The sequence below is a fragment of the Mus musculus genome, chromosome 5 (assembly GCF_000001635.26).
Source record: "Mus musculus strain C57BL/6J chromosome 5, GRCm38.p6 C57BL/6J".
NCBI classification, from domain to species: Eukaryota; Metazoa; Chordata; class Mammalia; order Rodentia; family Muridae; genus Mus; species Mus musculus.
The window spans coordinates 81,652,205-81,677,647 of NC_000071.6; the positions used below are offsets into that span (position 1 = coordinate 81,652,205).

General features: G+C 37.1%; 1 protein-coding gene across 39 annotated transcripts in view; it reads left to right on the forward strand.

Moving 5' to 3' along the window:
- Positions 1–25,443, forward strand: part of Adgrl3 (adhesion G protein-coupled receptor L3) — an 808,741-nt gene that overhangs the window by 633,120 nt on the left and 150,178 nt on the right. For 34 of the 39 annotated variants that reach the window (XM_011249474.3, XM_017320921.2, XM_030254561.1 and 31 more), the window contains 2 exons: positions 8,058–8,243; positions 11,182–11,220. In XM_011249474.3, coding sequence (XP_011247776.1) covers positions 8,058–8,243; positions 11,182–11,220 — 225 coding nt within the window. The remainder of the gene's footprint in view (positions 1–8,057; positions 8,244–11,181; positions 11,221–25,443) is intronic. The other 5 variants (XM_011249462.3, XM_030254563.1, XM_011249463.3 and 2 more) reach the window with 1 other exon arrangement.

Sequence of the window (25,443 nt, forward strand, 5' to 3'; positions counted from 1 at the left end):
TTTGCATACCTTTAGAGTGCATTTTATCGTATTATCTCACTGGTGGACTATTTCCATTTTAGTCTGTAATATTGATACTTTTGAACAGCTCCCATATTCTGGGCATGCTGAGTGAGGAAGAATGTTTCTCCCTGCTTGGCCTGCTCCAGCATGTATGCGAAAAAGATCTGGCTGAATTGTAACAGATGATGGGTTTTGTTTTCTTTATGACAAACTCAAGTCCCCTTTATTTTGTTTCTAAATAAGCTATGGGCAGATTCCTAGATAATGTGGTATTTTTCTTGGGTTTTCTGAAGATGATTTATAGAGTTTTAGACATAATTCTAGCACTTTATAATACAGAATAATCTAGTTATTCCCCCCAGAATACCAGATTGAATTCTGCTCCTGTTTCTTATAGGTCCTATTTTAACTTTCTTAGATCTAAGAATAGAATGCATGAAAATTGCTTTTTTAATCTTATCAGAGATTTTGGGCTGTATTGGTCACTATTCTCTCTAGGAACAGAACTAAGAGAATGATCATATGCACCATAAAGGGATGTAGTAGATTGGCTTGCACAATAGGGGGTTTGTAGTGGCTGTCTATACATTGGCAAGGATTGAGACCTCAATAACTGCTTAGTCTATTTGGCTGACACTAGATGTCTGAGGTTGGATATGTCAGCACCCCCAAACTGGAGCTAAAGGTCTGGAAGTTTCCTGGAGAGCTACTGCTCTTTAATTCACATTTGAAAGACAAAGAAGCTGGGTACAAATGTCAGAGAAGTGTGGCCACCATAGTCAGAGCAACAGTAGGCTATGACTGTCTCTCACTGGTGAGACAGAAGCTGGGCAGGCAAAAGCACCATTGCTTTGTCTTTGGACTTCTCGTTTCTGGGCACTGTGCACAGGTATTGCTCACTCAGGAGATGGGTTTCCCTAACTTACTTTCCTGGACACACCCTGACATACCTTCCCAGAGGAATGTCTTATTAGATGATTCCAGATTCAATCACAACATGGTTTCCAAACTTTAGACTTACTTCATTTATTTCCATATTTTTACATATACACATTTTGTTCATATATTCACTTGGCTCAGATATACATTAAAATACTTAGAGCACTCAAAGAAACAGTACCTATAAAGTAGTGTACTAAGTCATTTCTACATATTTTTTTACTCCTTATCAATGGTTGATAAATAAAGCTCATAAAAATCTCAAAGCTGATTTAAATTTTAATTAAAAATTGTTTTTGCTTTTGTCAAAGTTTCAAAGGGTACAGTGTATCAACACAGTATCTCTTTCTTCATAACTATAGTGCTAAGCAATAGCAGCTGGCCTCCTCTCTACTGATTAATTCCTGTGCATAATCCTACCACATCAATACAGGCATTAATCTATTAATCCTATAAAACTCATGAAATTTCTCAGTATGTATGTGTATATATATATGTATAGGAAATAACTTTATTAACAGTAAATGAAAAAATACCTAAGAGGCATTTTAATGACTACTTTAAATGAGGAAACATGCCTCTGGAAAAAAAAACCTAAAGGAGATTAAAAACATGTATGCATTTTAATATAGAATTAAATCATTGTAAGTCACAATGCCGAGAGAGAAAACTAAGGTTATAAGAGTGATAGTTCAGATACCAATGGAGAGAACCTGTGCAGAGAAGGTCATCAGGAAAACATCGTCATGAGACTGAGCTCAGATGGTGGGGACAGTGGGAAAACTTAGTCCAGGGTGTTCCCATCCAATTATGAAAAGCAGAGCCTAGGAGGAGCCCTTCCCTTACCTCCCAGGGCAGATGTAGTAACTAAGAGACTGTGGAAATTCCTCTACAGCCAGTACTCCCTCCGCACACCTGAAGCCTACCCCCAACCCGGGTCACCCCTGGCTCCTTTCTTTCACTTTTGTTTCTGCTTAGGTATCTTTTAAGGTGTCATCATTCAAGTGCAAAGCTGGATAACACCTTCCCATTTCCTTCCAGCTTTTCATGAACAGGTGTTGTTTCTTTTACTTAGAGCTCACTTCTCCAGCTGTCTGAACTCTAGCTACACTACCCTAAGTACAGCTAGCCTTAGGGCTTCCTGCTCCTCCCTCCTACTGACTGATCCTTCTGCCTGCAATCCAGCCTCCATTTCTAATCTCTTCTTTTCCACTGCATTTCGAACTAAATTGTCCCCAGAGAAGCATTTCCTAAATTATTTTGTATCCTCACACATTCCAGTTAAAATTCCTACTAACAATTCTTCTTCACGTGGATTCCGCATTCCATCCAGTAAAACACAGGATGTGTAGAGATACGTTTTTAATAACTCTTTTTGCTGCTAGTAATTAAGACATGTAAACAAATAATCATGCTTTTCACTACTGTGTTCACAGATCTTAACACAGTGGCACAGAAAATTTAAATCATGGGCAAAGGGTGACATTCAGTGGGAAACTAAGGACTCAAGTAGAACGAGGTCTTATGATACAGTCCCTCCATCCATTAAATAATGCTCTGATAGCTGTAAAGATTGAAGAGCAAATGTGAATATAGGTTAAATGAGCTATTGCTAAAATGATGTATTTACGTTATAAAAAAGGTAGACACATTGATCGATAATAGATCGATGGTAGATGCAGACAGAGATAAATAAAAAACACATTTTCCAACCTTAAAAAAAGGAGCTTTAAGTATACATGTACATATGTAATTCATACTAGGCAGAAATTTTTACCAGACTAGCCTCAGGAAGCTTGTCTTGGGAACCAATGCCCCAGAGAAAGTCTAGAGAAAGAAATAAAGCCTCTGTCAGTGGCCCAAGAATGGAAAAGAGGAAACTACCCAACCAATTAGCTTCTTAACTCAGGACTGGGTTGTTGGTGACCAAGCCATATATTTAGTAGTCAGCTTTGTCAAAGTGATAAAATATCAGACAAAAATCAACCTAAACGAGCAAAGATTCATCCATGCCCATGGGTTAAGAAGTCTCTGTCCAGGGTATGCTGATATTAGTGCTTTGGTCTCATGCTGAAGCTGGCCATTAGGGCAGCAGGAACATGTGGAGGAGGAGATGCTCACCTTGCTCCCAGTGGGAAGCCATAGCAGGATGGACCCTTCCTGAGCACACTTCCAGTGGCTTCTTTCCGCTACCTCTACCTTACCTCATAGCTACATCACCTCCGAACTGTGCCACTAAGTTATATGTCCAGCACTGTGGCTCACATGTCTGATCACAGCTCTCATTAGGTAGAAGCAGAAGCCTGACAAGTTGGGTAGTAGTCAAGGCTCAGCCCTGAGATTATGTCTCAAAAGCAAAAGACTATTAATCCATGATGAAGTTAGAGTCCTGGGATCTAGTCCCCTTTCCCCAAAGTCCATCAGTTGCATTGAAACCTAAAACTCAGGAGTCTTTGGGGGCTATTGTATACTGATAAGGGCTAGATGCAGAGGAGTGTAATAAGGCAGGAAAATCATCTAGTAAGCAGAAGAAATACGTATGTCTTTTCTGGAGTTAGATATAGATTTTGCAGGAACTCAGGTTTTACCTATTTATACTGCTATCATGATTTGGCATTCCTAGTCCCTGTAGCTGAGTGATGTCTTTAACGCTGAGCAGTGAAAAATTACTGTAGTATAGCTTGGGATTAACTTTTCACAGATGGACAACATGCCTGTATGCACAATGGAGCTGAGTAAACTCTAACCCACAGGAGAAGACAGAGCAGAAGACAGAGTTATCACAGTATAGTCACTCTCTCACTGGAGGCCAACTCACTAGACAAAGGTTTTTCTTCTTAACTATCAATGTTAGGGTCTGCATGCAGAAAATAATGCTTTTTTGTTGTTGTTGTTCTTTGAGTTTTTATTTTTATTTATTTATTTTTTGAGACACATTTGTCTGTGTAGTCCTGCTGTACTGGAATTCACTGTTAGACCATAGCTGGTCTGAAACTCAGAGATCCTACTGACTCTGTATCCCAAGTGTTGGAATTAAAGGTGTGTGTGGCAATACCTGCTTTGCACTTTTTCTCTATGTTTTTTCTATAGCACTCTGTCTTACCCAACCATAGTTATTATATATATTATATAATAACTATTATATATTATATCTGTGTGTACATCATATGCATACGCATACGCATATGCATACGTATATGTATACATATACATATACAGTATTTCCTTAAAGTGCGCTTTCTCACTTAGAGTCTTCCTTAGCACTCCATCTCACCAAGTAACAGTAGACTTGTTTTTTAACGTTTCACATCGACTCTGATTATCCTTCCTCCTTTCCACAGATTTTCTTTTACCAGTGCTATATTCCCATGATACATCATAAACATTTGTGTTATTATACTTGCATTGCTCAATTAATATTATATCTTTTCATGTACATCAATCATTCTTGTATGCAACCTTTTCTCCACTCATTGCTCTGGCCAGATACCTTACAACACACAAGGGAAGAAAGGTTTATTTTGGCTTAGGTTGGGAGTAGGCTCCATTATGGTGGGGAAGGAATGATGGTGGGCAGATGGTTTCATGGTGGTCAGCTCAAGCAAGCAGAAAGCAGAGTAAGCAGGTAGCAGGACTGAGTTTTCAAACATTAATGCCTTCCCTAATAACCTAATGCTCCTATCAAGGAACATGTCCTAATGGCACTTCAGTGTCCCTAGACAAACCAACTGTAGAGGACAGTGTGCTCACATTCAAACCTTAGCATAAGGATTCTAAGTAATAGAAGGTGCTCAAAGGCAAGTGAGCCACCTTTCATTTCTCAGGGATATATATACATGTGTATTATTCAGTACTAAGGCTCAATGACACAGAGGCAGAATAGTTATAGAAATTTTTAGTTAATTTAAATTTTTTTGTATATACCCTTTTTACCTCACAACTTTCATAGCTCTTAGTCTCAGTTTTCATGTGTATTGTGGAATTCTTTTCTCTTCATATATAAAGAGCTCTGGGTATACCTTTTCGTGTTTTATATTTCTCTGTGTAGCCCCTGTGGTCCCAGAGCGTGCAGTGACCCTCTCCATTCTGTTTCCCTAGTGCTAGGATTACAGGTGCACACTACCTCACTCGGGTTAAGCCAATACTTCTTGAAAGGTAACCATGGTTACTGTTTTGAAGATAACCCATGAGTGATTCAGTGGCCTCCATGACTGCATTGTAATTAGTACATATATAAACAACAGGATCATTCACCATCAGCTTTGGCTTAATAATCTTTTGTTTCAATGCTTCACAACTATATATGAGAAAACTAAATATTTACATATTCAAACTTTAATCCTTTTTTCGTTTTACTCTCAAATCAATGGCATAATAATATTGAACAGTGTGCTTGTACACACCAAAGAAAATTAACAGGTATTTTAAATATAAACATTTAAAAGAAATTTATAAGCATATTACAATATACTTGTTGCACTCTATTTCTGTTTAATTTTATGTATTAATTTCTGCAAAATACTGATTAATTATTAACTTTAACAATAACTTTCTCAGTAACAGTACTTTAATGTCTTTTTTATATAAGTTAATATGTATTATATATGTTTATATTCATAAGTTAATATATATGGTAATTACATATATATATATTTTACAATTTGAATATCAGCAATAGGGATTTGTCTTTTCTTTCTTAATTGTCAAGCTTATATTTTAATATATTTTATAATATATGCATATATTTTAATATATTATGTATATTTTAAAATATTCATATAAATATATACATAAACACAGAAATTGTGGTATACATATATATGTTTGAAATGTTTTATAAGTAGTATGCGTTTAGCAGTGTATCTTAAAGACTAATGTCAACAGTATTAATCCCCTTCATAAATTTAAACTGTTGACATTGTACATTTATAATTGATTGGTTCGATCAAGTCATAACTTCTTTTGATTTCAGTCACAAGTTTAATTGAATTGGATGTCTTTGAATGTTCATTTTTTGACATCTGAGATTATTTCTTCTATTTAAAAGTAGAGGGTTTAACATCAATATTTTGTTCTATACAGGTCATGGGAATGACATTCATTTTCATAACCTTACCAGTGCTTGCTACTATTACATTTCACTTTAGGTTTTTCCTCTCTGTGTGTGTGTGTATGAATGTGGTTGTAAATTATCTAGATGTTCTAATCACTCCAATTTATTTGTTTAAGATTTGTTGTCATTTTGGTTTTGACTGTTGGGCGCTTTTGTGCACATGAAGCAGCCCTGGATGGACTCTGTCTCACTAACTGCTCTAATCAATTTGTGTCATCCTGAATAATCATTGGGTAATAGTTTATAAAGAGAAGATTTTTGATTGTTTGATTGTTTACAATTTATACTGCCAGCTTTATATAACATAAGAATAAGAAAACTAATCCTTAAATAATGACATTTATATATTCAAATAGTGAGGGGTATGTTATAGTTTAGAAAGATACATATAACATTCTCTTTGGGATGTGGAATCTGTAGAGAAAGATTTGCACTGTATTATTATTTATGTTGAAAATGAGCCATAAAATTGTTTTAGAAATTGAAAATACTATTTAAATTTAATTCTACAAATTAAAAAAAAGAGAGAACATTATGAACCAGGAATTGGTAATTATTTAACTTTTAAGATATTTCTCACATCATTCTTTTTTTAGATTTTTAAACTTCTATCTTTTATTAAAATTTTAGATAAAAATATATTTACATTACTTCCCCCTTCTTGGTTCCTACTCAAATCCCTCTCCTGTTCCCCCTCATGCCCTCTCAAATTGATGTTCTCTTTTTTATTACATACTATATAATATATACACACATATATGTAATATATATACACAGACATGTGCATAAGCATGTACATACAAACTGCTAAGTCTCTTTGCTATGGCTTGTGCATATATGATTAGGGATGAATTTCTGTATAAGACATGAATTGAAGGTTGACTGTGAAAAGGGAAAGGAAGGAAAGATGCAGACAGAGAGGGTGGGGGCTAGAGAAGGCAATAGGACATACGCACTGTGCGTGTAGACATGAGGGATAATGGATCAATCCTCCTGTTAGACAACTAACTAGGAAATGGGCCCTTGTTCTCCACAGGATCCCTCAACCTTGACCTTGCACTTGAGTCCATTTTCTCTGTCCATAACTTTTAGGAGATGTGTGTTCTGTGACCAGTAGATCATCCCAGTGTCTCTCTTGTCCTGGGCTTAGTGTCATGACCTGGTTCTAGTATGTAAAATTTCAATTGCACATGGTGCTGGCATTGCCTCACGATGACAACAAGAGATTCACATCATGGTCTTGGTCTGTCTGTATTGGCATCTCCCATCATTCTTAATGAGTGAATGTATATTCATGTTTTCTTGTCTCAAAGCTATTAAGTATATTCAGGAGGGCAGAGAATATTGTCCTGAGTTCTTTTAACATCTTTAGATCTTTTATGATTTTTTTTAAAGAATGTATTTAAAAATGTCAGCATGCTTCAGAAAGGGAGAACACAAGAAACTAGCGACTGATGTGTCGGGAGAGAACTTGTATGTTTTGCAAAAGGATGATGACCATATTGAAAGCAGGGGTTTTATAGAGAGTACATTTCACAGATCTTAGAAACTGGTGAGTTTGCTTAGTATTCACCCAGTGCACTATGGGCTCATCCTGGCATGAAGGAAGTGTGGACAGCCTCTGAGAATATAGATTAGGGACCCACAAGAAGCTCTCATCAAACTCTAATCTAGAGAATGACAGAAAATAGTGGGACACACCTCAGACTTAACAACCCAAATGACTAACTGAGGTGAGAAATAATCTTAAGAGGGAATTTTCCACAAAAAGCCCCTTAAGGACAAGACTTTAAAGTGAGGCTTTAAAGAAAAAAAAGAGTTATCAGGAAACATAGCGAGCAGAGTGCTCTGAGGTAACGGTAGCATTTAAGAACTGTTTCTTGCCTCAACAATTTTAAACTACAGACAAAAAGAAATGGTTAAAGGAGACCAATGAAAATACTCATGGAAAACATTTGTTTTTTGTTTTTTGTTTTTTTCCCTTTCTATTTAAAAATAATAGCTGAAATCCGGAGAAACAGCTGCCAATATTGCCAGAGAGCTAGCAGAACAGACAAGAAATCACTTGAACGCTGGGGACATCACCTACTCTGTCCGTGCCATGGACCAGCTGGTTGGCCTCTTGGATGTCCAGCTCAGGAATTTGACACCAGGGGGAAAAGACAGCGCAGCCCGCAGCTTGAACAAGGTGAGAATCTCGGCTCTGTCTTTCAGTTAGAAGTGAACTCAGTGAGACAATCTTGTTTAGTTTTTCTCGTTTCAAATTTCATTGTTCAAAACGAACCGATCCTTACATTCAGTTGACTTTACTATCTCATTGTGATTACATTATGATCTTATTTGACTTTTAATATAGAGAAATATGTACCAGTCTCATCGTATGCATTTTGTGTTTGCAATTCAACTTTTGCTAGTACTTTCTCATTTTTTTTTTTTTTTTTTTACTGTTAAATTGTAGCAAAATTAGTGTAGGTCCAGGCTACTGGTTATTGGTTCCTACAAACTCCTCTTCGAAAATAGTAGGCTGCTTAATGAGTGTTTAATCAGAAAATGGAAATTTAGGAAACAATAATAAAAGTATATTAAAATCCATTAGATCCCTTTCCCCATTGGTTTTTATAATGAGAAAATTTAACCTAGTTAATATTACCTTTAAGTACTGCTAGGACAAGAAATTAGATTTTAATACATGCTTCATTTTAGTTTTGAAATGACTCAGATTTTTGTATCACAACCAATGAAATTCTGAGTGTTTAATTTCTGTAAATTTTAATTTTAAATACACAAATTTAAATATGTTGCATTTGAAGAAATATATTTTAGAAATTTTCCTATTTTAATAAACATCTTATTTGCTAAACCTTATATAAATTAAAAACACAAAAGGAAAGCTGCATATTTAAAAAGAATATCATTTATATATGTAACTAAATATTAAATAGGTAGACTAACCTCTTGGTATTAAATAGCATCAAATGAAGATGCTCCTGAATGGTATAACAAATCTGTGACCTGGACTATTAACGTAGTCTTTCCAACTTAAAAAAATTAAAAAAAGAAATCGACTAATGTTCTAAGAAATGTATTTTTAAAACATCCCCCTTTGAGTAAAAAAAAAAGAAAAAGAAAAAGAAAAAGAAAAAAAGAACAATAAATATGTTGGAGATCTGTCTTTTACTAACTGTGATCCTGCGTTGGTAGGGAAAGGTTATCACTCATTAAAACTGAGAAATGTTTTAATATAATAACCATTCAAAATTAAAATGCCAAATATCTTATCTGAGATAGCTCTTGCTGCAAATTCACCTTTCCTAATCAGATACAGTTTTAGTCTTTGTTTATTATATATAATGTATTAGATTTCTTTGTTATGCTGTGCAAGAAGAAGGTTGGGTTTTTTTGTTTGTTTGTTTGTTTGTTTTTTGGCTTTTTTTTCTTGTCTTTGTTTCTTTTTTTTTTCTTTTAGCCTGATAGAATCACAATTAGCCCCTGATGGGATAATCAACAGCTGCCTATATGGTCTGGCATGCTGTGACTTTAATATGATGTGACCGTAGCTGACTTGATGCCACTAATGAATATGGCTGCCAGCTATTCTTATCATAATGGGATGGGAGTACTGATTTTTATTAATGTTTCATATCCATAACATGATTTGTTGTTGCAATATTTTGTAACTTTATTTTAAAAGCGGTGTTGATGTCTGAGGCTATCAGGTAAACCTGGCAATTAATGTCACATTCTAACTGGCTACAGCTAATCACCTTGCCTAGGCTGAATATCAAATAACGACATAATGGGCAAATTTCCATTCCTGAGGCTTCTTAATGCTCTCTTTTGTTTCCCATTTGGCTCGCCTCGATTGTTTATGTAATGCAGTTTGTCATATGTTAATTTGCATGAAGGGCTAGGGAGATGGGAGGGCAAAGGTTACTCACGTGCTTGCTGGCTTGCTCTCATTTCCTGGGGTTCCTATTTTCCCTGAGGCCCAGAATAGCCCATCAGATTTACAAAGTCAACTAGGTACCAATCAATTGTACCCACATTGAAATTCTGGAGGGCTCAGAGCCCTACATTACTGGGATGGGAGTCACTGATCTGAATGACAGCCTGGCTCTCACTCCTGAGATCATTCTTCAACAGTTACTGCCCCCTCATTGAAGAAAGAATGAGTTAGAGTTGGGACAGTAGTAGCTAGTTACTCCAAAAGTGTCAGAGTAACTGCTCCCTAAAACGGAATCCGATTTTGCAATTCAAGGCTAATAACCAAGGGAACCGAATAACACTGGGGGGAAAAGATGAACCCCCACAGTCTGATTTATAAAAATTTGGGTCACTCATTTAAACAGCATGAATGAAGGGTTATTGATTATTCGTTTGAGCATCAGGAGAAAATATCTGGGCCTGAATACAAACTTGTGTCAACAACAACAACAACAATACAGATTAAATCAAGCTTCTTACCCCACCAGTTTCTGAAATGCTTTCTATTTTGGCCAAGACTGTCAAACAGAGTTCTGTAAGAAATCAGCTCAGTAGCAAGTCAGGAAATGGATCCCACTCCATTTAATCCGAAGTTGTCTGACTTTTGGTATGCGTCCCCTAGGCTTAAATAGTCACAGTGAATGGGCATTTCTATCTTCCTTATAATAGACTTTTTGAAGGTAAGAATGAACACTTAATATGAGCACACGTCAACCATCTAAGTAGGCTGTCTTGAAAAACCACACAGAATCTCTTTTTTAATATAATGGGTTCCAAACTTTTTGCATAATTCCCTTAACATCTTATGTCTCCACTAGCGGCTCATGAATAAAAAACTAACTGGATGTGACCTGGATCATTTCACATGAATGTTTATTGATTTGTACTAATTTCTACTAAATTTATTCCAAGGTTTCTTCCTTTCAACAGCTTTTCACCACCTGTTGTTTAGGTGGACTGTTCTAAATAAAAGGGGGTGGGGTTTGGCCACTGTTGGGGTTGCTGCATAACCTTCATTTTCTTCTACAAAAGTAGTGAATCAAAAAGTAAGGTGTTTATGTAGATGTTTTCTTTTTATTTTTCTTCTGTCACTAACTTGTTTTTTCTATTCTGTGTTTAATCTGCTGTCTTAATGGATTCAGCTTCAGAAAAGAGAGCGCTCTTGCAGAGCCTATGTCCAGGTACTTTCTGTGTTTTTATAAATGTGTAAAGTTGTTGAATTGTCTCTGTTGGTGATCGCACGTATGGGCATCTGAGGAAAAACAGATGATAATGTACCATATTGAGGTAAAGGAACTTCAGGGAGTATATGCAGGGTGGGAATGGAAAGAATGAGTCTGTGGTAAAAAGAAAGATGATGGTTCCACATTCTGTCAGGCCTGAGGAACATAGACTAGAGTGAAGGTAAGGTACAGCTTGAGGCATGAGTATTGTCATCTCAGAGCTGTGTTTGGTGTAGCACTTAAGTCTCTTTTCCTTCACAGTCACTTGACAGATTTGACTTATGGTAGATTGTCAGTTCATTCATAATTGTCAATCAGAATCATAGAAGGCAAGAATCAGTATAGGATGTTTGAAATAATCTTAGTTCTGTTCCAAGATAGTGCTCAAGATTCCAGACAGGGTTGTGATTAGGGTCCTCTTTTATGCAAAATTAGTTTCCAGACAAAATGAGTTGTTTTAGTGTGAAAGAGAACAATACTCAAACAAGCTGACTGTCTTCATGGGCTTTGGTTTACCTGTTTTGTGTGGGATGGTGGGAAGGCTTTGTTTTGATTTTTAAATCTATCTATCTATCTATCTATCTATCTATCTATCTATCTATCTATCTATCTATCTATCTTCCAAACAGAGTTTCTATTTGTAGCAGCCCAGGCTGCTTTGGAACTCTCTTTGTAATCAGGCTGAAGTCAATCTCTCAGAGATTTGCCTGCCTCTGCCTCCAGAGTTCTGAGATTAAAGGAGTGCACCACCATACCTGGCATTATTTTTGTTGTTGTTCTAATTTGTTTTGTTTTATTTTATTTTCTCTCTCTCTTTTTTTTTCTTAAAGACAAAGTGGAGATCTGAAACCTATGCCTGTTAACTTGATGTTTTCTGAATGCAAATCATAGTGTTCTATATAAGCAAATCCATTTACGTTTAGAAAAAAAAATGGCCTCAGGAGCCAAGTTAGTATTTGTGAAGACTGGCTGTACAAAGTCAAAACATTAACAGTTTGTTCACCATTACATATAATATGGGAACTTTGACTTTGCCTCCCCAGATTCTTAAGAATTTTGGTTGATGTAAATATTAGATACCAGTTTGTCCATCTGTATTTTTCCAATGACTTGAATATTGACTTCTACTATTTTTTGAGGTAATAAATAAATCAATTAGTAAATAGAAAGCCACTTTGCTAAAATCTTATGAAAAGAAACTAGAGGACCTGGGCAGAGAATCATTCATGTTGTGAAAAGCACAGCATAGTCATTGTGATGAGTGAACAACTGTCTCTGCTTAGACAGCTGTTCATTTAATTTAATCACCATTATTTTTTCCTGACCCATTTCAAAAACACAAGAAATCCATCATTTCCTCAAGAGTGTTAACAAGCAATACAGAGTAGTCTCTGCCTTAGGCTTTTAGCATCCAGTAGATAATATTGATGGGTTCAATTCTATTCATCTTTCTATAGTTATCATATGGGGGAGATAAAGAACTTGCCTTGACAGGATATGGTATTTTTCTTGTTTTCTCAGGCACTCAAGGGGCCTTGGAAGTGTTAAATTTCAGACATACAGACTTATCTAGCAGGTTTTCATCTGTAGGGCATGGAAAGATTTTTTTTTCCCTTACCTATCTCTCTAGTCTAATGGCCAAGGAACTTTTAGCAAAAATTTGACAGCTTAACAAGAGATATGGCAGAGTAATTTATTAAATATAAGCTCTAAGTGATGTGGAAACTGTTGACAAAGACAACCCAGAAAGGCAGAGAAACGCGTGTATTTTTCTGCTTGGGCATGCTGAGGAGAGGGCTAAGTCTGGGTCAGCCGAGGATAAGTGTGCCTGGACCAAATGATGTGATGTAACCTCTGTAAACTGAGGCGAACACAGAAAGCCATGTTCAGATCTCTGGCATCTCTGGGCCTGTGGTTCTCTTTGGAGATGAGATCTGAGATTTCTTTCAAAATGAAGACCTATAATTTGCTTCAGGACAAGGTTGTGGAAATTTTTTTTCCTCCAATTTTGTGACCTGCTTCCTTGAAGAAAGATTGGTGGGAAAAGTGTGAGTAGCTTTTTGTGTCTGGTGATGTCTCAAACGTCATGATGCCATATTATGAGGCAAACTATTCTGATCCCTGGTCTTATTTTTTAAAAAGAAAAACAGAATAGAAATAAATAGTATTCCGCTCTTATGAGGTGCGTTGTGAGTTTGAAGGCATCAGCATGGGAAACATAAGAGCACTTGGTGAGAATTGTTTAAAAGAAAACAAAAACTAATTTGAGCACTGAAGATTATGGGGATTAGTTTTGTATTTACATTTATTTTATGAAATGATTAACATTTGTGAATAAGAAAATGTTAGGGCTTATTTTAAGATTTTAGAAAAATATCCTTGGGGGACACATAGCATGATGGGTAGGGGAAAGACCCCCATTGCAGAAAGGTGGGAAGTATGTTGCAGCCTTGCCAGGATTGTTTCCAATAGTAAACTATGCTATCCTTTTAATGGGGCTTTTGGGATAATTAGCTTTCTGGTATTTAAATCTATGAAACGCATGGTCATTCAAACATGAATCTCCAATGGAAAATTAATAGCACAGTTTATTCCACGGCTGATTTCCTGGTGTTAAAATTGACTAACTGTGAATAAATGTTTCAGCTATTGACTAAATTTCTGATGAGACACAATACAAACAGAAACTACTGGTGGTGTGGAAATGCTCTGCTCAATAATACAAGATGCTCCTTCTGATCTTGTTAATGTACAGTGCAAGTCCACGACATTCAACAGTCAAACGCTGTACAAACATCTGTGACATACTCGTGAGGAAGAGTTTTTTTTTTTAAAGATTTATTTATTTATTATATGTAAGTACACTGTAGCTGTCTTCAGACACTCCAGAAGAGGGAGTCAGATCTTGTTACAGATGGTTGTGAGCCACCATGTGGTTGCTGGGATTTGAACTCCAGACCTTCAGGTGCTCTTACACACTGAGCCATCTCACCAGCCCGTGAGGAAGAGTTTTTAACTTACCCATTGTTTCTATGTTCAGGTCATTCTTGGGTGGTGGGGTGGGGGGTGGGCATCAATGAAACAGGCTCCTTACTCACTTGAAAGGCCTTTGGCATTCAGTCTGACATGATTGTTTACCACTCTAGATTCCTATAAAACGTGGCCTTCCCATATACATATGAAAACATTCTTTCAGGGACAAGTTTTACTACCTGAATCCATTGAACTTTCAGTTCATTCTTTTACAAGCAGGAGTGTCTTTTATGAATTATAAAAATCCGTCTTTTATGGTTTCTTGTTTCATTGTGTCTTAGCTAGGGTTTTATTGTTGTGAAGAGATACCATGACCACAGCAACTCTTATAAAAGAAAACCCTTAATTACAGTTTAGAGGTGAAGTCCCTTGTCTCCCTGCTCAGAATTATGGTGGTATGCAGGAAGACATGGTGCTGGAGCTGAGTCATCTGGATCAGCAAGCATCAGGAAGAGAGAGTAAACTGCTAGGCCTAGCTTGAGCTTCTGAAACCTCAAAGCCCCCTCAGCAGTGACACATTCTTCCAGCAAGCCACACCTACTCCAAGGCCACACCTACTCCAACAAGGCCTCAGCTATTAAGAGTGCCACTTCCTGTGAGTCTGTGGGGACATTTTCATTCAAGCCACCACACCTAGCTTTTATTCTATGCAGAACCAAAAGCACAATAAAATCAGATCTACCAACTACTGATTATAAATGACCTGTATGTGAACAATTCAAACAGGGATGAGTTTTAAAATAACACATATATTCTCAGAAATAGTCAATTTGCATTCTAAGATTTTTTAAAACATCAGTCCAATATAATTTAATTTTCTTTATGTATCTATGACTTGTAATAATAAATATTTATCACTTATTGAAAAATAAAAATTGATATTTAGCCCAGTATAAAAGGACATTCATTTGTCCTGGGTATATTACCTTTTTGAAGTCTGGCTTGGTAATGCAGGCCTATTCTTTAGGGGTTTTAAGTAAGAGCATAGCCTGGCCCCAGAGTGACTTCAATATCAACTTGGGCAATATTTAGTGAGACATTGTCTCAAGATAGTAAGTAAAAGTATAGCCATAATGGAGCATTGTTTTTATTTATGAAGAGGAATTTGGATTTTACAACGGGAGATAAGACTAATATAGGAATGTAATAAGACCACTACTATAATGTAGTGTTAGCAAAAGGGGACTTAGAGCTAAGGGGGCATGACTGAAAGAAAAGGAGATGAAAAGGCTGGCTAAGGTCACAGAGCTAATACTGTCAATATCAGTACTGCTCTCCTGGTGTGCATCTTGTCGTCGCCCCCCCCCCCACACACACACACAATGGTGAAAAATAACAATGGCTTGTTATTAACATTAAGGACATTTGGGCCAGAGAGATGGCTTAGAGCTTATGAACAGAGAACCTGGGTTTGGTTCCTAGCACATACAAGGCAGGTCACAACTACCTGCAACTCTAGTATGACAGGATCCAGTGCCCTCTTCTGAACTACTCAAATATTACATACTTGTGGCACACAGACATGCACGCAGACAAAACTCATAATATAAAATAAACAACCAAATACATTTTTAAAAGAACATCTATTCGGCCAGCTATGGGGATATTGTTCTGCAGAATGCTAAGTATTTTGTATTAATTATTTATATCTTACTTTGGGACAGGATGTAGAAAACAGGATGGTCTCCATCTGAACTCTTCCTATCTTACTTACATGCATTCTAAAATCACAGGCAGGAAAGAAATTTTCATACATTATTATTCAATATTTATAGGAACATTCTGTTATAACTCTTACATTTCATTATGTTCAGGATGAAAGTGGAGACCCACAAAGTGTTAATTGATTTCCATAGATCACACAGTAATAACTGAAGAGACCGGGAAATCTGAAGCTTATTTGAAAACTTAAGTACAGTTCATTTACTCTGACAGCCCTGAAAGCTGACTTGCCTAATTACTAGATAGTAGGAAGCAAGATCTGTCATTTGTCTTATATTTATTTTTGTGTGTATGCTATATTCTAGAAATGGAAAAGACTAAAGCAATTACTATTCTCTCTCTCTCTCTCCCTCTCTCTCTCTCTCTCTCTCCTCTCTCTGTCTCTCTCACATACACACACACACACAGGCACGTGTTTATATACATACACACCTATACATACAGATACACAAAAAAAATGCATCTATGTTCATTGGCTGTGTAATCATTACTTTGTACTGTTATATTAAGAAAGAGATTTTGATTTTCAGGTTCTTTTATTTTCAAAGGATACTCTGATGATTGAAAAGTAAAAATTTAAGAACAGAAAAAGCTGTTAAAGGGGCTATCAGACTATTTTCCAGAGTGATGTCCTACATTGTGTTTTATTGGTTTTTCCAAAACTCTATCAGGTTTCATATATCACCCGACTTCTCAACATCTGTACTTTGCTCTCTTCCTGATGCACACACACTGGAACATGTGATCTTAGTAGATTCAGGGCTCTCTAGTCATGGGTCAGATGAGGTAACATTTAGAAATGTGATCCATGAACCAGCAAAGGACCCTATGCTTCCAATCAAATTGGTTTTTCATAGGAATTCTGAAATAGGGTATAAATATATACATATGAACAAACTGCTTAAGAACAAGTGCCTTTATGTCTTATAAATGTACTGTATGTTCATCTTTTCAACTTTAAATTTCTATTCATCAATTAATATTTGTTAACAATACCGTTCTTTTCTTCAGAAAGAACTATTAAAAATTACTAGTGTTCTTTTTTCCTGCTTTAAAATTGAACCATTTTCTTAGTTAATAAATATACTTTGTACAGTTTCGTCATTGTTCCTCCAGCCTCAGAGGAAATATGTTCTCCCTAAAGTCTATAGCCCTGCTTTGCTTAAAGAGCAATATACATGCTCCTCATAGAGATTTCAGCCTCTCGCAAGGTCCAGTATTATACCACTGCAAGTTGCTGAATCCTTCAGTCTGAGGAGGAAGGACTGTGCAGCGTGAGCAAGCAGGAATACACAGTTACTTTGATGAATGTATGTGTTCTGGATGCTGAGATAATAATTCATAGTTTTATCATTTAGAAAAGTGGGAAAAAGAATGTGCCTAAAGATGGAAGAGCCAAAGAACGGACATGTGAAACAGAAAGTTTTTAGGTTCAGCCACTGAAAGGGTGACATCATTATTTATTGAGACGCTCTATTTGTGACTGGCTTTAGAAGACTGGGTGGAGAGCTGCCATGAGGCATGTTAAATTTCGACTTAAATAGATATGGAAAACGTATCAATGTAGTAATAATACATTGTAAATATACAGCTAAACACACAAGCTTGGTTGGAATTGAGTTTGAGGAGGTTATCATTTTGCACTGTTAGTGCATCCTGGCATTAAAGCCACTGTACTAGATGAGTACAATTTTACTAGATTTTTAAAGGCCAAAGCCTGGGTTCTGGTAGTAGTAACAGCTAGACTTGGGAGTGCTTCCTCAATATGCCAAATAAGCCAATTTATAGCTAAAAGGACTGATGGATTTACTTATAGTGTTCACATTTGAATGAGGAACAATTCAAGGCCTCCTGTGACCATCAAATACATTTGCTTCACTTTGAATTTTGGGATGAAATAAAGTATTAGAACCATGGACAACTAAACAGACCCTGTTAGGTGTATTCCCACCCATCACTCACCCATCACTGACCCTGCCCCGGTCCTCACTGCAAGGTGACCTAATAAGTTCTCAGAACTACATGAAATCTCTTTCTCTATTGGCTCACACTTGGGCTTTAACTTTCCCTCACCTGACACTGGATTCTTGAGGAAATTTTAATTTTGTAGGGTGTTCAATAATCTGATAGTCTAAGTGTTTCTCTTTAGAATATCTTTTTTCCCCTGCCAGAATAGTGCCTGGGGGAGGGGTATAGAAAAAAAAAAGCATCAGGTGTTGAATCCCAGCTCTGTATAATACAAAGACATCATGGAGTAGAAGAAACTCCAGCAGTCGCTACTAAAGAGTAGTCTTAGTCCAGAGCAGCAGAGCCTGCTATCTTGAACTCACCCCAAGTTCTTTGTATTTTAATTCATCTTCATTTTTTTATTTATGTGTATGTCTGTGTGAGCAAGAACATATGAGTTCAGGTTCCCTTGGAAGCTAGAGGCATTGAGTTTCTGGAGCTAGTGTTACAGGTGGCTGTGCATCCCTTGACATGGGGACTGCAGGCAGAACTTGAGTCCTCTGTAAGTGAGGTAAGCTCCATTAGGTGCTAAACCAACTCTATAGCCACACCCCAAGAAAGAAGTGATGCTCTTAACTGCCTCACCTGCTCAAAAATCAGGACCTAAAGTTTTAAGCATAAAAGGGATCCCAGTGTCTGATGGATGTGAAGAATTGCACACAGAGCCCAGAAATCTATACCTTGGTTAAAAAAATATATATTTCTGAAGACTTTTTACCCATGCTTTTCATTTTTTGTGTCCCTAACGCAGGCTCTCTGTGAACCAAAGTTGCTACTTGCACCTTTGACAAAGTGCAAATTGAATTATGCCAGTTTTACTTGGGTGCCTTCGGTGCACGAGACAAGAAGCAGTCTATGTTCCATTTATATTGCTAGGAAGAAATTAATGAGTATTTTCAAGTTCCTTGTTTGGTCACTTAATTGGCTGTGTGACAAAGAGCTCCGTGGTGCATGTCAAACAACTTTCTTAGCCCTCTAATGATTTGTGCTTTGCCCAACTTGTGATACTATCCTGTGTGGCCTGTCAGGCTGCATATCCTTGTTAAAGTGACTAGAATAAATTGGCTAGCAGTGTGCATACAACGTAGTATATTACCCACAGCAACAGGGAGTACTTTTAGCAGTTTCTTTCAGTGGGTTTCCTTGTTTGCCCATAAGCATCAAAGCCAACCCAAACCTTCATTTACTATAATTAAAAGGACATCTGAACGTAGTTTGAATCACAGCAGGTTCTTGTGGTTTCCTAACCCTTTGTGAAAGCCCTGTGAACTTAATATATTTCACAGCTTGATGAATCTGCACGTGATTTGTTTCAGGAAGAGGAAAAAAATATATAAATCCGTACCCTGCATGTTTCTGTTGACCTAAACCTATTGTTAAGAGACTGTTGCGATTAAAGTAAGTTTCTTCTATCTATAAAACTAGAGTAGTTCTCTCTATGTAAGGAATAGTTATTAGAATCCCCTCTGATACATTAGAGACACTAACTGCTGCTCCAAAGCAATTGTTGAATCAAAAGACAGTAAAATGATGTGTAATAAGAGTAGAGTACTTCCTACAGGTGTTATTTAAGAGTTTAAACAGACCAATTCATACTCTAAAAGACCTCCAAAAGGCAATGACAGGTGTTGATGGGAATCCTGTTTTGACACAGACAGAAAGTCATTCTGGGAATCTCTGAAAATTGCCCTGGTGGGTGTCTGCGACCTGGCAGAGATGACTGCCTTATGAAAAATCATCTCTGCCTCTTCTTTTTGTACATTTCCTACAGAGAGGCACATGTTCCAGCTGCTATTTGTATAGAAACGGGTCATGAGTGTTCCAAAGAGTAATCCTAATAAAGATACATGGAAGCACCACTGTGTTTCCAAGTAGAATGTTTGTATCTAAAACAAAATTAAAAAAAAATATTTTCCACTTCCCTTCACCAACTTGTATTCTCTTCACTCATTTTTTGAATCAAAGCCCAAGTCATTATTCAATTGTCAAGGTTTTATTTAAACCCCATTCTGCACCACATTGCCTTCTGAATATACATTTACCTTTGGGAAAAATTTAAATGCATATAAGATAAAGAGATACTATTTGTGTGCAAAGCAAGAGACTTCACATCCATTTTACTTTGTGATTTTAAAAAATGCTTTATGGTTACATAGTTAACCAGAAGGAAAAAAGTTATAAAAATAGCATTACAGATTGAAGATCCTACCTTTAGAAACTGTCATTGGCTATTCCTGTATGGGTCAGAAAAGTGTTGGAAGTCCTAAAGTACGGTTTTCAATAAAGTAGCAAACTAAACAAATGAATCGTTAGGACTGCTCCCAACAGAGTTATAATTTTTTTGAAAAATTTTCTTTATCTAATGCATAAATTTTGTACAGCCAATAACAGACAAAAGTGCGGCAACTTAAGCAAACCACAGCCTCTTCTCATACTGACGTCAGGGTAGAAAATACAGATTCTCCTTTAGATGTGCTTTTAAGGTTTTCCATAGTTTTACCCTATTGTCAACATGGCTGTCAGCCCTGAACTTGCAAAGGTGACTACATATATTCCAATCATACCATCATGCAAATCTTCAACAGGAAGCAGAAAATAAGGGACTAATATTTTTATCCCTTCCAAAAGTCTCCTCACTCAACAGCTTCTAATCAGACCGCAAAGGCTGTTCTGTTCATAGAGTGAAATTCTACAATGAAATGACACAATATTAAGCAGGATATGGTACCCAGTGTTTGTCTAATAACATTGGGGATCCTAGGGAGAGTCATTTTCATATACCAGTGCTAGGGACCTTGTCCAAAATGTACAAAGTTTCTGGGTTAAACCTCTGCATCACAAACATACACATACGCATATGCATACGCACACGCACACGCACACACACGCACATATACACATACACTTATACATATATATACACTTACACATATACATACACTTGACAAAGAAAGGAAGCATATTTTTCGGTATAAATATATACAAATGTGAAAATTGTCAAAACTGATATTTTGAACAGGCTGCATTCTAAAACTGGACTTTTAGTTCTCACAAATTTCTATATTTTCATTATTTGTTGCTTTTAAACAATATACCATTTTTTTTTGCAATATTTTAGACTCATGGAATATTTGGCCAGGTAATGCAGAATCCTTCCTTACTAAGCCCTGACAGCAAGATTTTTTTTCTTTCCTTTCATAAACATCTTTCATTAGTAGAGGATAAATCAGATGATGTGGCATGCTCTAAAGTTCATAGTTCTCTTTTATACTAGTTTAATTTTTACTTATGTCTGTTTTTGTTTGTTTGTTTGTTTGTTTTTTGTTTTTGTGTGTGTGTATGCGCGTGCATGTGGGGGGGGGGGCAATGAAAACACTTTATTGGAATTAGGGCTGTGAAAGTTCCTCCAACTTTTCTGCCAGCAATCCTTCTGAAATGCAGAAGTGTATGCTCGTTTGAAAAAAATAATTCATCTATTTCCTTTGAGAACAGCCTGACTGTGCTTTGTTTGTTCACTCAACTTAGAGCGACCTTAGAGCCTTGGCACCCATGAGCTGTTCCAGGACAGGATTCCAAAGGGAAGGCAGGAATACACTCTGTTAGAGCTCACATCCTATTTCAACAGCTGGAGTTTGAAATGAATAGTGCTATCAGCCAATCAGGGTAGCCCAGTGATGACAGACATACTACCTGGGAGAATAAGAAACAGTCATGACATGGTAAGGATTGTTGTAGAACAAAGAAGATCTTCTAGGCTGGTGGAAATGAAGCTTGGTCCTGACATGCTGAAATAAGCCATGTGCCCAGGTTGAGAAGACATTCCAAGGTACTGAGAGAAAAGCTAGCCAAGTGAGGATTGCTGGAGAGTTAAGGAAATACAAAGACCAACATAGTTATAGCCAACAGGTTGAAGGATTGTACAATAATAGGCAGGCAATGGAAAGTGTTTAGATTTGAACACCATTTAAAAGTGTTTGCCAAGATCATGATACTGTACTTTTACAATGTGAATTTGGCTGTAAATTCTATTTTCCACAAATATCCATACAATGTCATCAAATTGCCTTACAAACATCGGAATTCTTCCATTACTCCATTTGCTCCACTGTTCATTTTTTCTTACTCTTTAATTTGTTGTTTGAGAATTTTCTACAGTGTATGTAATCATACTCTTTCCTCCTTCAGCTCTGCCCCAGACCCACACACACCCTTTCTTACACACCCAGCTTTGTATCCTCTCTGCCCATCAAGTTCCCTTTGTGCTGTTTACATAGTCCTGTCTGTGTGACCTTCCACTTGAGCCCAGTCAACCTACCAGAAGGCACAGCCTTCAGGAAAACTGACTCTTCCTCTCTCTCTGTAGCTTTCAAATTCTAGCAGCTCCTACACTCCTTCTTCCCAAGGCTCAGATATCATTTATGAAAAGGGAGCTGGAGGATGATAAGAATTAACTGCAGACAGAGACCGCCTGACAGAGAGGATTGTTGCACATATGAACTTATGACCCCTAGTATACACAAGACACATGTAAGGTCAAACTAGATCAAATCCAAACATGGAGAGAGGAGGTGGACACGACGTCCCACTACTAAGTGAGTCATGTTTTAAAATGCATATCTGATCTTAAGCCTACTTAAAGACTGTCTACTGATCTCATTTGCCATTTACAAAAGCATATTCTACCTTTGCATTATTTTGTCCTTGTGTCTGACTTCTCTTGCCAACTGCCCATACTTTTAAATGGCTCCCCCTTGTACCTTTGTATCATGTCTTTCCAAAGCACCCAGCTATTGGAGTTCAGATCTCTGAAGTTTTATTGTCACAGTACCCTTTTCTTGGATTAATTCTATTTTTTTCTCACTTTTGTCCTTTTCTTATCTGAGTAACTTTGTGTTATCTGCCAACACCCACTGAATACACAGTTGCTATAAGCCACATTCTTTAGGCTATTCATCATGAATGCCCTCTTACATGAGTTTATGTAACACTCAGTTGTCCCTCCCCCCGTCTCCCCCCCACCATGGCAGCAATTACCAAGCTGCTTTTTAAGATCACTTCCCTCTTCTGACAAAAAGCCTCTTGGAAAGAAACAGTGCTACTTTTCCTTCTGTATCTTTAGGTATTTCAATTCCACTGAGCTTCTCTTAGATCTCTAAATACTTGCTGCTTAATCAATGCTACAGGCCCATATGACCAATTGCCTCCTAGAATAGCCATGGCAGCAGAAATCTTGCCTCTCTGGGCACATACCACCACTGGTATCTTTCTCTCATTCTCTCTTAAATCTACTTCTCCTGGCCTTTGGCCTTAGCCCTTCACTGAATGTGCCCTTTTCAAGGATGTTATTAATTCAACAATACTTTCTCAAGACTATTAAGCATATACTGGTGCTAAACCAATGCTCAGTGATCAATCTGTATCTGTGTGTTTTTATAATAAAGTTGTGGGTATTTAAGAGTTTTTAAAGTTGTTGTTGCTTTTTAAGATTATAGAATGATCACATCATTCTCTCCTCTTTCTTTCTACGCACCCCTGCCTCACTCTCTTTCATATTCATGATCTCTTTAATTGTTAGACTATGTGTGTGTGCACGTGTCTGTATCTGTGTGCGTGTTTATGTATGGCTGTATACACATGATATGTATTTTAATCTTATCTGATCAATCAGAAAAGAATTCTTGATTTTTTTCCTCCTAATGTACTCCCATAAGGGTACTCACTTGATTTTTCTTCCACCAGTTAACACTTATTTCTGTGCTTCCTCAACAGTTCCTCCATTTTTCCCAAACTATTAAGGTTGGGGCACTTCCTAGCCTAATGCTTAATGGTCTTTTCTTTGAGTGGTTCCTATGGTGACCTCGTTATTTTAGATCAGTATGATCTTGATGCCTATGATCAGAAATGTTACTCCTTGAACAGACCATTCTTTTGAACTCAAGAATTACTGTTCCTTTAAGTGTTTCAGCATCTCCCTTTGTTGCACATTAGGCAGCATGAAAAAAAAAATCTATCCCATAACTGAATTTTCCACCTTTATTTTTAAGTTCTGTCTCCACTTCCACAGTTGGTGCGTTTCATTCCCATATCTGTTTACAGCCTATTGAACGTTTGAGGGACATGTTTCCACTTGAAGATTTATACTCTAGTTGTTTATTCTGTTGATGGTGGAATTTTTGTTTTTGGCTTAAGACAGTGTTTTATGTAGATCAGGCTGGCCTAGAACTCACCATTAGCCAAGGAGGATCTTCGAACTCTAAACATACACTCACAGTGAGATTCATGTTGGCCCCTAACGTTAAAATTGGTGGGACCCTTAGGGATGCTCTGACAGTCTCACCAACTTAAATCCAGTGGTATATCCCGTTATGTAGGTCAGAGATGCACAGGGATGAAAAGCAGATAAATGGAGTTAAGCCACATGTTGGTAAAAAGAACATAGAAAGGGGACCCAGCCACCTTGAGTTCATCTCCCAGGTGCTGGCATGAACCTTAGATTTGAATAGTAGGAGAACTGGGGGAAAGTATAAGAAGTAAGCAAATTAAGTGTTTTTTGTCAGGATGTGGCCCAATTCGGCCTTGTCATGGCTTAGTTCCTGCAAGGCATCACAATACATTCTAGTTTTCAACCACCATCAACACTGGAAAGGACCAATTTGTTTCCTACAAGATGAGCCCTTTTGTTCTAGGTACAGCTTTACACTTATGCATAATTGCTCTCATCTGCAAGGGAAGGAGGGTAAACTATGAGGTTTTCTTCTTGCTGGTATCCAAGGCAACTACAGGTTTAGGACAATCACCTTCTCTTTGTTCCTCCAGCCTTGAAGGAAGATGACTTATGATGGGTAGGCAGACACTCCTGGAGTGATTAACATCCTTATTCATAGTCAAGCAGGGGTCTGGCTTTGAAGAGAGAGATGCCAAGTGCTGGCAAGCTGCCAAGCTTTGGTCCTGCATGTGTACAAGTTGGAGCATCAAGAAAGGAGTCAATGTCTTTCAGCCAAAGTGCCACCTAAGTGCCTGCAACATTCTTCTCCTGGGCTTCTTACCCGGTCTTTGTTAATGAGAAATTATCGACTGCGCTTCCCCAAATTTCCATCTATTGCTAATGGTTCTGTGACATCACTTCTTCCCCACGTACTCAATTATTCTGGATGCAGTTAGATATGCCAGTGGATTCAATCAATCTACTTGAGTTTGTGATGCCAGATTCATTCTGTCTGGTGTCATTCAAGTACTTTGTAACCTAGTCAAAATAGGCCAATCTATGTTCATCAAGTTCCTTAGAATCTCTTAATACACAAACACATTTATACGCACTACTCCTCAAGCATAAAAACAGAAACTTTTTCTTCATTTTCTCTTTCTTTTTCTTTTTTTCTTTTTCTTTTCCTTTTTCTTTTTCCTCATTTTGATTGAATA